Source organism: Stegostoma tigrinum, chromosome 3 (assembly GCF_030684315.1).
Source record: "Stegostoma tigrinum isolate sSteTig4 chromosome 3, sSteTig4.hap1, whole genome shotgun sequence".
Classification (NCBI taxonomy): Eukaryota; Metazoa; Chordata; class Chondrichthyes; order Orectolobiformes; family Stegostomatidae; genus Stegostoma; species Stegostoma tigrinum.
The window spans coordinates 35,174,853-35,187,054 of NC_081356.1; the positions used below are offsets into that span (position 1 = coordinate 35,174,853).

Sequence of the window (12,202 nt, forward strand, 5' to 3'; positions counted from 1 at the left end):
CAACATGTATGTGGTTGGCATTTTACATGAATTTAGAATGGATACCTAGGTTTAATCATAAGAAGCAATAATACATGATTATTGTTGCATTTCATGGGATTTGGAAACATAACACATGATTTGGATTTCAGTTTCCAAGACAACAAAAGTGTAGAAAGTTTCTTTCTACCCTATTTACATGAGTTTGGAAGCCAAGGACTAGGGATTGCACCTGAATATTAGAACTGTACCCTTTTTAAGGAGTGAAATTAGGAACATTTCCACATGCAAATTGCAGCAAGGACTTGGAACTCTCTACTGCAAATTCTGCAGTTGATTCTAGGTCAGTAGCTAGTTGAAAGAAATTAGTAGTTTTCTGTTGTTAACCAAAGGCATTGGGACAAAGATGGATACTCAGAGTCATGCCCTGGTATCTCTGGGCCTGATTAATGAACAAATCATCTAATCACTTAGTTCTGGTCACGACCTAGGGTGCTAAATCACACAATGCTATCATAAGTAAATTGTACAACATAGAATGTTGTAGAAATTGTTCCCTTTTAGGCATAATGTTACTTCATAAATATTGGTAGATGTTCTTGATAATTTGTTGGATCAGTGTTCCTAATCTGATGGCAATACTGACCTCAGCAAGCTTACAAATACTTGCAGGTTGAAGATTTTATTTGAGGGGAGATGGGGGTGTAGAAATTTAGAAAAAAACCTAAGCAGAAGAAAACCTGTGGAAAAGCACCAAAAGCAAAGAACCGTGCATGTTGGAAATCTGAACAAAAACAGAAATTGCTGCAGATCCTCAGCACTGTGTGCGGGGAGAAAGGAGAGTTAATGTTTCAGGTCCAGTGACGCTTCTTCATGGCAAGGGGTTGTGAAGAAAGGTCATTGGACCCAAAATACATAATTGAGTATTGGATATATGCAATGACATGAAGTAGGTGTTGATACTGCTCTGCAATTCAATAAGATAGCTGATCTGATTACTTCACATACCTAGTTAGCAGAGCTGGTGACATAAGGGCAGTGTCATGAGGCAAGTACTCCATAGTATAGGTTAATGTTTCTGGGAACTTGGATTCAAATCCCACCATGACAGATGGGGAAATTTGAATTAAAGTCACACAGCACGAAACTGACCCTTCGGTCCAACTAGTCCATGCTGAATAGATTTCCCAAACTTAATTAGTCCCATTTGCCTGTAGTTGGCTCATATCCCTCTAAATCTTTCCTATTCATGTACCTATCCAAATGTCTGTTAAATGTAGTAATCATACCTACACCTGCCACTTCCTGTGACAGCTCATTCCACATGACGAACCACCCTCTGTGTGGAAAAAGTTGCACCTCAGTTCCCTTTTTTAAATATTTTTCCCCACACCTTAAAACTGTACCATCTAGTTTTGGACTCTCCTACTCTAGGGAAAAGACCTTTGCTACTCACCTTATTTACATCTTTATGACTTTATAAACAGCGATGAGTTAATTCTGCCAGCTCCTATTTCCGAGGCAAAAAAGCCCTATCCTATTCATCCTCTCCTTATAACTCAAACGCACCAATTCAAAAAAAATTCAACTAAATTTGGAATAAAATAATGTTCCTAATGGTGATAGTGTAATGTGCATTGTCAGGTTCACTAATCAGTCCATCTGCTGGTCTGGCCTTGAGAGCCACAGCAAATGTGTTGTCTGTTAACGCCTCTGGATAATTCGGGATGGGGTAACAAATGCTAGTGTGGCCAGAAACGTCTACATCCCATGAAGAATTTAAAAATAAAAATCCTAGACCTTACCAAGAACCTGTGGGGATTAAAGAGTCCATTTCTATGTAAAATCACTGTCTTGAAATACTCAAAGAAACTGCTTCCACCACTTTTTCAGGAAGAGAGATTATAATAAACAAAATCAGTAAGAGCATGGATGACCTGAGACTTGATTCCATATCTGTCATCTTTGTCCAACATCCCCTGATGTGTTTGGTTAACAAAAGAGTCTTGACCCTCTAGTGTGGGGAAATAAAAAAAATTCCCATTCCTGTCTTAAATGGGTGTCCGCTTTTATTTTAGCAGTGACCCCTAATTCTGGATTCTCCCTCAAGAGAAAATGTTTTTTCTCCACCCACCCTGATAGGACTGCTCAGGATCTTGTATGTTTTAATCAAGTTGCTTCTTGCTGTTCTGTACTCCACTGGATATAAGCCTAGCCTATTTGACCTCGTCTCAACCTGCCTATTCCAGAGGAGTATTAGTCTAGTTCCAAACTTCCTCTACAACCTACATTTAAGAAGTGTTCTTTAAATTAACTCCTGGCTCTAATTTTTGGGCATATCTCCTCGTCTTAGGCTCTTCCTCTTCCCCTAAACTGCTTCCAACGCGTTTACGTTCAACCTTAGAGAGACCAATAATGTACACAGTACTCCAGACAATCATGATGTAATACAAAACTGAGAAAAGTAAATTTTCTCTTTAATGTGGCCCATGAAGTTTACCAGTAAAATTTGATGCATGCCTGAGTTGTTTTTGCTTGTTTAAGTTGGGTAATAATTATTGTCTAAAGCTGTCACTAGCTCTGCAGCCTCAATCCAATGTAGAAACAGATTGTTTTCAGTAACAGCACAGTAAGCTTGGACTTGGCATCCTGATGACAACAGCTGATGAAATTTGATCTTCTAGTTCCTATTTTTGCTCCAGTATTTGAGATTTGTTGGCACGATCAGGCCAGGTGAAGTTTCTAACAGGAAAGTCTATTCATTATCTTGCGGGTAGACAAAACTAAAGAGCACTGGGACCAGATATGGCCAATTCCAGTCCAGACCCTAACGTCTCACATCTTGACGGATGTAATTAAGTTTGAAGAGATGTGCCCTTCTTTCTCATTGCAATTCATGTTACAACTGAAAGTGCACTTTACTGCCGAAAGGAAAAATACTAAATTTTGTTCTGATGATGAACTTGGGCTTTTTCAGCGGAACTAATGACTGAACTTTGGGTCAACTCCACTGTTAATGTCAAATGGTACCCAAACTATATTCCATAATTGAGAGCAAACATTGCATCACTGTTAAAGCCTTTAGTATTTGCATATTTTATAATATTGTCCATCCAAACATTCACATTTACATTTTAAGCCTGTGAGTACCATGTTAATTACTTCATCAAGATTTTTCAGATTCTGAAATAATGCCACAAAAATATGTAGCTATTGATTTGGGAAAAGTTTTTTTTCTGATTATCTTTTAATGTTCTCCAAAATGTTATTTAACTGATAATTTGTCATTAAACAATTAAGGGCTTTCAAAGAGAGTCAGTGGTGATTTCTTCCATTCAGGCTGAGCCTAATTTTAGGGAACAAAGCCAGACAATTGGTATAGGTATCATTTCAGTGAGGGCAACCATAACACAACAAGATTTAAGATAGTTATGAAAAAGCACAAAGACGAACCAGAAGCAAGAGTTGTAAATGAGGGAAAGACCTATATTTTATTTTTAAACACTACATTTGGCCAAAGTGGGCTGGGAGCAGCTACTTGCAGGAAATTCTACATCAGTGGCTCAGTGGTTAGCACTGCTGCCTCACAGCACTAGGGAATCACGTTTAATTCCAGCCTCAGGTGACTATGTGGATTTTGCATGTACTCCCTGTGTTTGCATGGGTTTCCTTTGGGTGCTCTGATTTCCTTTCGCAGTCCAAAGATGTGCACGTTAGGCCGATTCACCATGTTAAATTGCCCATAGTGTCCAGGGATATGCAGGCTGGGTGGATTAGCCATGGGAAATGCAATGATGGGGTAGATGTGGACTAGATGGGCTGAATGACTTACTTCCACACTCTACGAATTCTATGAGAGCAGTGTGCATGTTTCAAGAAGTAGTGCAAGTGTCAGGTCAACATGTTCCTTTAAAAGTGAAGTGTGAGACCAAACATTACTTGGATGTCATGGTGTATACACGACTGGAGAAGGAAATAAAGGGAGGTTTGAGTTAGAAACCGAGGGCTTCTGAAGCTGTAAGGGCGTATAGAAAATATAGGAGGGGGGTTTTTTTTTTAAAGTTTGCAAAATGAAGAGAGGGCATCAGAAATCTTTGGTGGGTAAATAAAGAAAAATCTAAAGGCATTTTTAAAGTATGTTAGGGGCTAACGGATAACCAGGGAAAGAGTGGGTCCCATTAGGGAGCCAACTGACAAAACTGGGTGGAGTTGGAAGACATAGGTGAGGTTTTAAATTATACCTTACACTGTATTCACGACAGAGAACAATATAGGTATAGTTATCATGGAAGAGGCCTAATTATTACTGAAGAAGTGACCAGTTGAGAATGAGAGGTTTTTTTTAGCATGGTTAAAATTAGACAAATGATTGGGCCCAGATGAGCTGTTCAAAGGGAGGAGATTGCAAGGGCCTCATTGTCAATTTTCAAATGCTTTTGGACACAGGAGAGGTGCCAGAGCATTGGAGAACAGCTGAAATACTATTTTTCAAGAAGAGAAGTAAGGATAAACCCAGGGGACTATAGTGACCATAATAAAATGGGAGGGAAACTATTGGAAAAAATTCTAAGAGACAATTAATTTCCCACATACAATGGGGTACCAAACTTATGGTTATTAGACGATGGGTGCGTACTGCGAGTTGAGGCACCTGTGGGGCCTGCAATGGGCTGACTAGGCTGACAATTTTGTACTCTCTTTTGTGAAACGGCAGTTTGCATCTTGTAGGAAACTCTTGTATTACCTTGTTTGGCTCTGGATCCCCCCAAGGATGGCTATCTCTGCTGTGTTTGCAGCAGATAAAGACAACAGGCTGAGACGATAGAGAATTCTATGGCCTCTATTTACTCGCAATCCCCTTTTCTTTCAGCTGACCCATTTTTCCTCACTGGTTCAAAAAGTAAGCCTCTAGCTGTAATAGCCGCTAGTCACTGCCTCCCAATTATTTACGTAGATATCCACCATCTTCATGTTTCACTTGTAGGTGTCCCTGTAGTGGTGGTATTGACATAAAGCAGGTCATTGACACAGAGGACAGTTCCCCATAAGATATTTGTGTATTCAACCATCATTAATTTGCTGAATGTGGTTGAGTCATTGTGCAACATTTTTAGTATGGAATGACTCTGCAGAGGACTTGAGGCACTTGTGACTTGGATCACAGCCAAGAGAGCCTGAACAGTCTTCCATCAGTTCGCTAAGTAGACATCCATTCTTACTTAACTGAAAGAACTAACAGCTGCAAAGAGTTGAGCTCCAGAACTCAACCAGTGACACCACTGCACACCATTAAAGAGCGCTAGTGTTATCCAGTAAAAACTGAACCTTGTCCGTCATTGGCCACAGTCACTACCATTACTATACAACATCAAAAATAATGTATGAGCTCATGCTTCCTCTCAGGAGCATGTGCCAAAGAATCAATGTTTTCTCTCAATTTTGAGATTTTCTCTCAACATCGTTTCACCTTTGAGGAATATCCAAAATTGTCATGATCTCCTAATGTGAACTTCCCCTGGAAAGAACTCCCCACTTTTAGCACAAAGTTATTTCATCCATTTATTCTGCAGCACACTTCTGTGATATGGTTTTTAATGTGAATGTGTTGTATGAAAGGAAAGATATGTGTATTCATTAGTAAAGTTGATAAATACACAACATCAGATGCGATCAACCAATGTCATTGTCTTCCTTAATCCAGGTATAATCAACAACTTGCTTTTATATTGTGCCTTTAATTTCATTAAATATCTCAATGTACATCCCAGAGCATTATCAGACAAAATTTGAGGTTATGGATAAGATACTGTAAGTAGGTTAAGAGAGGGAATTCCATAATTTTGGGCCTAACAGTTTAATTACAATTCAAATTTGAGCAGTGATGCTAATCTGCAGGAGTGCAGATTTGGAAGTCTTGGTAAATTATAAGGATAGAACAGATGAAAGATGAAGCCATGAAGAGCTTTGAAAGTATGGGTGATAATTTAGAATGTTAGATTGTGTTCGTGACGTCTGAGAAACCTGTAAAGGCCAATTGAACAAATACGTGAATTCAGAACAGCACCTCCATACTGGCTATCAGGACATTGTAGGCACATTTTTAAAATCTGTCCTGTGTTATTATGCAACACGGTGGACAACTGAGAGACTGGTCAATTAATTCAGTCTGAAATGTTACTTGAGGACTAAACATTAGCCAGGATACTGAGACTTCCCCTGCTCTTCTTTGAATGTGATTTTCTCTGTTCAACAGAGAGGGAAGCTACTGTCAGGGTTTAATGTCCTATTTCTAAAATGGCACCTCCAAATCTCCTATCCATTGGTGACAGCAAAAACTGTAGACACTGAAGTCAGAGAAACCAGTGTGGAGCTGGAGGAACACAGCAGGCCCAGCAGCATCTCAGGAGCACAAAAGCTGATGTTTCAGGCCTAGACCCTTCATCAGAGAGGGGGATGGGGAGAGGGTTCTGGAATAAATAGGGAGAAAGGGGGAGGTGGAACGAAGATGGAGCGAAAAGAAGATAGGTGGAGAGGAGAGTATAGGTGGGGAGGCAGGGAGGGGATAGGTCAGTCCAGGGAAGACGGACAGGTCAAGGAGGCAGGATGAGGTTAGTAGGTAGGAAATGGAGGTGCGGCTTGAGGTGGGAGGAAGGGATGGGTGAGAGGAAGAACAGGTTAGGGAGGCGGAGACAGGCTGGGCTGGTTTTGGGATGCAGTGGGGGGAGGGGGCGAGCTGGGCTGGTTTTGGGATGCAGTGGGGGAAGGGGAGATTTTGAAGCTTGTGAAGTCCAAATTGATACCAGTGGGCTGCAGGGTTCCCAAGCAGAATATGAGTTGCTGTTCCTGCAACCTTCGGGTGGCATCATTGTGGCACTGCAGGAGGCCCATGATGGACATGTCATCTGAGGAATGGGAAGGGGAGTTAAAATGGTTCGCGACTGGGAGGTGCAGTTGTTTATTGCGAACCGAGCGGAGGTATTCGGCAAAGCGGTCCCCAAGCCTCCGCTTGGTTTCCTCAATGTAGAGGAGGCCACACCGGGTACAATGGATACAGTATACCACATTGGTAGATGTGCAGGTAAACATCTGCCCAATATGGAAAGTCATCTTGGGGCCTGGGATGGGGGTGATGGAAGAGGTGTGGGGGTAAGTGTAGCACTTCCTGCGGTTGCAGGGAAAGATGCCAGGTGTGGTGGGATTGGAGGGGAGTGTGGAGCGGACAAGGGAGTTACGGAGAGAGTGATCTCTCCGGAAGGCAGACAAGGGTGGGGATGGAAAAATGTCTTGGGTGGTGGGGTCGGATTGTAGATGGCGGAAGTGTTGGAGTTTGATGTGTTGTATCCAGAGATTGGTGGGGTGGTATGTGAGAATGAGCGGGATCCTCTTGGGGCGGTGGTGGGGTGTGAGGGATGTGTTGTGGGAAATGTGGGAGACGTGGTCAAGGGGTTCTCGACCACTGTGGGGGGAAAGTTGCAGTCCTTGAAAAACGTGGACATCTGGGATGTGCGGGAGTGGAATGCCTCATCCTGGGAACAGATGCAGGAGAGGTGGAAGAATTGGGAATAGGGGATGGAATTTTTGCAGGAGGGTGGGTGGAAGGAGGTGTATTTTAGGTAGCTGTGGGAGTCAGTGGGCTTGAAATGGACATCAGTTTCTAGCTGGTTGCCTGAGATGGAGACTGAGAGGTCCAGGAAGGTGAGGGATGTGTTGGAGATGGCCCAGGTGAACTTGAGGTTGGGGTGGAAGGTGTTGGTGAAGTGGATGAACTGTTCGAGCTCCTCTGGGGAGCAAGAGGCGGCGCCGATACAGTATCAATGTAACAGAGGAAGAGGTGGGATTTGGGGTCTGTGTAGGTGCGGAAGAGGGACTGTTCGACGTAACCTACAAAGAGGCAGGCATAGCTTGGGCCCATGCGGGTACCCATGAGTTAGTGATAAAGTCAGATTCGTAAGTAATTTAAATTGTCTAATTGAAGAAAGTTGCTGAAACATAACAAACAGCTGCAGGAGATCTGAAACAAACAAGAACAGAAATTGCAGGAGAAACTCAAGTCTGGCAATATCTGGGGAGAGAAAACAGTTAACATTTCAAGTTCAGTGTTCTTTCTTCAGAAGTTCTTAAGGAGGATCAAAGAAAGTAGCTGCCGGATTGTGGCAGCTAGAATTCAACACCTGAATTCCTTTGTTTGTGTGAAGTGTTGATCACTAGGGGCGGCACGGTGGCTCGGTGGTTAGCACTGCAGCCTCACAGCACCAGGGACCCAGGTTCAATTCCAGCCTCGGGCGACTGTCTGTGTGGAGTTTGCACATTCTCCCCGTGCCTGTGTGGGTTTCCTCCAGGTGCTCCGGTTTCCTCCCACAGTCCAAAGATATGCAGGCTAGGTGGATTGGCCATGCTAAATTGCCCATAGTGTTCAGGGGTGTGTGGTTTATAGGGGGATGGGTCTGGGTGGGATTCTCTAAGAGGCGGTGTGGACTTGTTGGGCCAAAGGGCCTGTTTCCACACTGTAGGGAATCTAATCTAAAACTATCACTAAGGTGTGTATCTGAACAGATCCATTTAAGAAAGCCGACTCCCTCACCACACATTCAGCGTGCAAGAGACTTTACTGAAGTGAGATGAAGGCCGAGTGAGTATAATGCTGGAAATTTAGTGCAAAACAGTAATTCAATGCAAAAGGGGGACAGAGGGGCTTTAACAAGGTTTTACTGCAAGAAGTTCCAGAGCAAGCAGTGAAGGGGTAAAGGACAAAAAGCCTAGATCAAGAATCCAACCTGTATTTGGACCTACAATGGAGGGATGCCATTAACCACACTATGACCTGAGTGCAGGATTGGTGAATACTTCTAGCTTTTAAAATAAAAGTAAAATATATTCTGTGTTTAGATATCCGGTGTTCTTTTTTCCCCTTTGGAAAATAGCTATTTAAGGATAAAATTGACACTTGTGCACTTTATTTTATCAAAGCAAAACATCATTAATTTGCCAACAGCTGAGAACCTGGAGTAACTAATTTATAAATTCAATCAAATGCAGGAGCGATGGCAGGGCTGGTGTAGTGCTTCTGCTGCAACGAGAGGTAGTTGCTGGATGCTAGTAACCAAAGCATGGCATTCAGTTTGAGGGAGGGACTTGTGTCAGTAACAAATGTGCTAAGCTTGAATATGCAAATTACAAACAAATAAGGCCACTGCCAGCTGGAGTAAACTGGGAGAGGAGTTTTAGCAGCAAGTACATTTAGGAATAAATGGCAGATGATTAAGAAAATAGTTCATGACTCAACATTATTTTAAGCTGATGGTCCCTTGTCCTTGTTTCTGCAGGCAGAGGGCTTTGTCCTAAGCCACATTTATGCAGACTATAACAATCTTTTAAAGTCGAAGTTATAGCAGGCAAATAGCACAGAAGGACACCAACTGATCCACAGTAACTGTGTCAGCTCTCTATATGTGAAACTTGGCACATTCCAATCTTCTGCCTTTCCCCCATTGCCTGCAAGTTTTTTTAAATTAGTCAATTTCCATTTGAAAGTTATGATTAAATCTGCCTACACCATGGTTTTGGATAGTGCATTCCACTTACTATGTGAAAACAAAAAAGTATTTTCTTTATACCTTCTTTAATTCCATTTCACCATTCATCTTGAAACAATGTCCTCTAGTTCTCAACTCTGTAGTATCCAGACTCTCCAAGGCCAATATATCCTTTTAGAGTTGCAATACCCTAAACACTGTTGTGCTTGAGATTTGAACAAATTCCTAAATAACTGAAGCATGCTTTTTAAAATTGGTTCCTCCTTGAAGAATAATTTAACAGGTAAACACATGATAACAACTTTATCAATGAGTTCAAAAGACAACTGCATCCCTTTCTGGAGAGTGAGGAAGATAGATTGGTGTGTTGTGTCTGAAATGGGGTTATTGACACAACAAACACATGAGAAACTTAAAACAATATACAAATGCATTTACGCAATCATGTTGTCACAAAAACATTGTTTTTTTTGGTATCGCAACATTTTTGTAGGAAAAATGACCAATTTTTACATGTCAAGCCTTTAGTCATCAAGCTTTATCAATTATTTTTGTTAGCTTTAATAATGATAATTGATATTTCAGTTTAAAAATAAAAAAAATGCATGTTCCAGAACCATCTGTATAAAGTGCTTGGAATGAAACGGCCAAAATAGAGCTTTAAACATGACTATTAGAAAACTCTAGCGCCGATGAAAATGTAGAGATTCACTTTATAAGTTGGGGTACAATACTTATGTAAACACTTCCTTTTTAAGCCGGTTACACCTGCAATCAGTAAATAAATATGTTACTTTATTAATTTTTTTTCAAAAATTATGAAGTCACACACAGTAATTATTAAATGTGCCCAGACTTTGGTTATATATTCTGAAAGCACCAGAATGTGATAGATGTGATAGATATTTCAAACACAACGTAAGTCAGGACAGTGTGTTGACACACATATATTTATCAGTTATTGATTTCTTAACTCAATTACTGGCCATGGCTAATCAATAACTGCACGATTGTCACATCGCTAATGTTAAATGATAACTTATGGTAATTGAATAGAGCCCTAGAGTTTCACAAGTCATGTTGAAATACCAACTATATTCAAGTTTTACACTTAACCTCTAATACTAATCCGCAACCAACAGAGGCACCACTTTGTCACCAGATAATGGAATTGTTGCATTGGATTGCATTGAATGGCATGAGTAGAGTGTCCAGTTTTTCTCTTCCTTCTCCTCGAGAAGTTTCCATTCTGAACGAAGCAAAGCTGCTTTTCAGTCTGAAGTTCAGTTTGTCAACTCACACACAGCTTTCCTTCACACTGTTGTCATGTAAAAATGTATTCAGGAGTGCAACATCTAAGACAGTTTCATTTCTATGAACTGACGTGTCCTTCGAGAGGTCATCATCACTTTGGTCCTTGGCAAAATTTACAAAAACCTGCAAACAAATATATAATGAATGCTGGAGAACAGAGGCAACAGTAGAGTTCCTTCAATATAATAAAAATATCCAGAAAGGTACTTTACAGGACCACACTAAAAGTATGATACCAAGATATGCAAGGAGACTTTACAGGAGATGACCAGTATCTTGGTCAAAGAGGTAGGTTTTAAAGAGGGCAAAGGTCTTCTAGAGTTTAGGACCTAGACAGCAACAGCATAGCCACTAATGGTGACATGAGTAAATCGGAGGTGGTCAAGAGAAGCAGCGATATCTCAAAGAGTTTGAGGCTACAGGAAGATACAGAGGTAGACAGGCAGAGGCAAGTGAAAACAAGGGTGAGAATTTTAAATATAATTTTAATCCCTGCCCACCAATATACATCGGGAATTGCCTTAAGGTTTAATGAACCAGTCACTTACTTGGTCTAGTGTGGTTTGTGAAACAGAGTAGTCTTCAATTTGAAGCTTCTCCTTGTTGCTGGAGAGAATACTGAAGATCCTTGATAAGGAGGATTGATAGGATGGCAGCTGATACTGCAGCATGTTGCGGTGCTTCTCCTTGAGAATGCTGCCAGGAAAAGCCCGCTTAAAAAACTGCTCCACGGGGCTCAGGTCTGGGTTTGGACCAGCTATCCTCACAATTATCGTATACCCATCTCCAAATCTGCCGAAATAAAAATAAACTGTTTTTAATGCATTGATTACAATAGAGTACATCAGTCCAATTTGCACAACTATCTTTATGATTTACCATTTGAACACATTTTTGTGAATGCTCCCTGTCTGAAGCCTATGCACAAATGGTGACTCCCATTAAAACAATATCATGAGACAGTGCCCTGGGTTACAGCCTAGACCTAAGAACCTGGGATGCTACTGTGGTCTGAGGCAAGGCCCATTGTTAGGGCAGGGAAGAGAAAGATCTTCACTCTGCTTTCTATCATTGCTATATCTGACACTGATTTTACATTTTAATCTTCCAGTCTCAAAATCCTATTACCACCATGTTGCAGTATGATGGTACTTTTTTAATGAATTTTGCAGCACCTCACCACTTCCAGGAACACTTACATTTTCTTGGATGGAAAATCTTCATCAGAAGTACAGGCTTACATGAGTACAGTGAAAAATGTACAAAGGCCATGCTGAGCTTCACCTCATATCCATGTTGGTTCAACCTGCCACCAAAGCTGTCTGAAGACAGCAGGTAAGTAGAAAGGAAAACAAAAATGAAGGGAGGCAAAAAGA

At 41.2% G+C, this 12,202-nt stretch overlaps 1 protein-coding gene across 3 annotated transcripts in view; it reads right to left on the reverse strand.

Annotated features, from left to right (window-relative positions):
* Positions 1–5,488: 5,488 nt before the first annotated feature.
* LOC125450708 (phospholipid-transporting ATPase ABCA1-like) overlaps positions 5,489–12,202 on the reverse strand; it is a 159,116-nt gene continuing 152,402 nt past the window's right edge. For 2 of the 3 annotated variants that reach the window (XM_059644425.1, XM_059644433.1), the window contains exons 45-46: positions 11,375–11,618; positions 5,489–10,949 (exon numbers count right to left, since the gene is read on the reverse strand). In XM_059644425.1, the coding sequence (XP_059500408.1) occupies positions 10,809–10,949; positions 11,375–11,618 (385 nt within the window). In that variant the 3' untranslated portion in view covers positions 5,489–10,808. The remainder of the gene's footprint in view (positions 10,950–11,374; positions 11,619–12,202) is intronic. The other variant, XM_059644422.1, reaches the window with a different exon arrangement.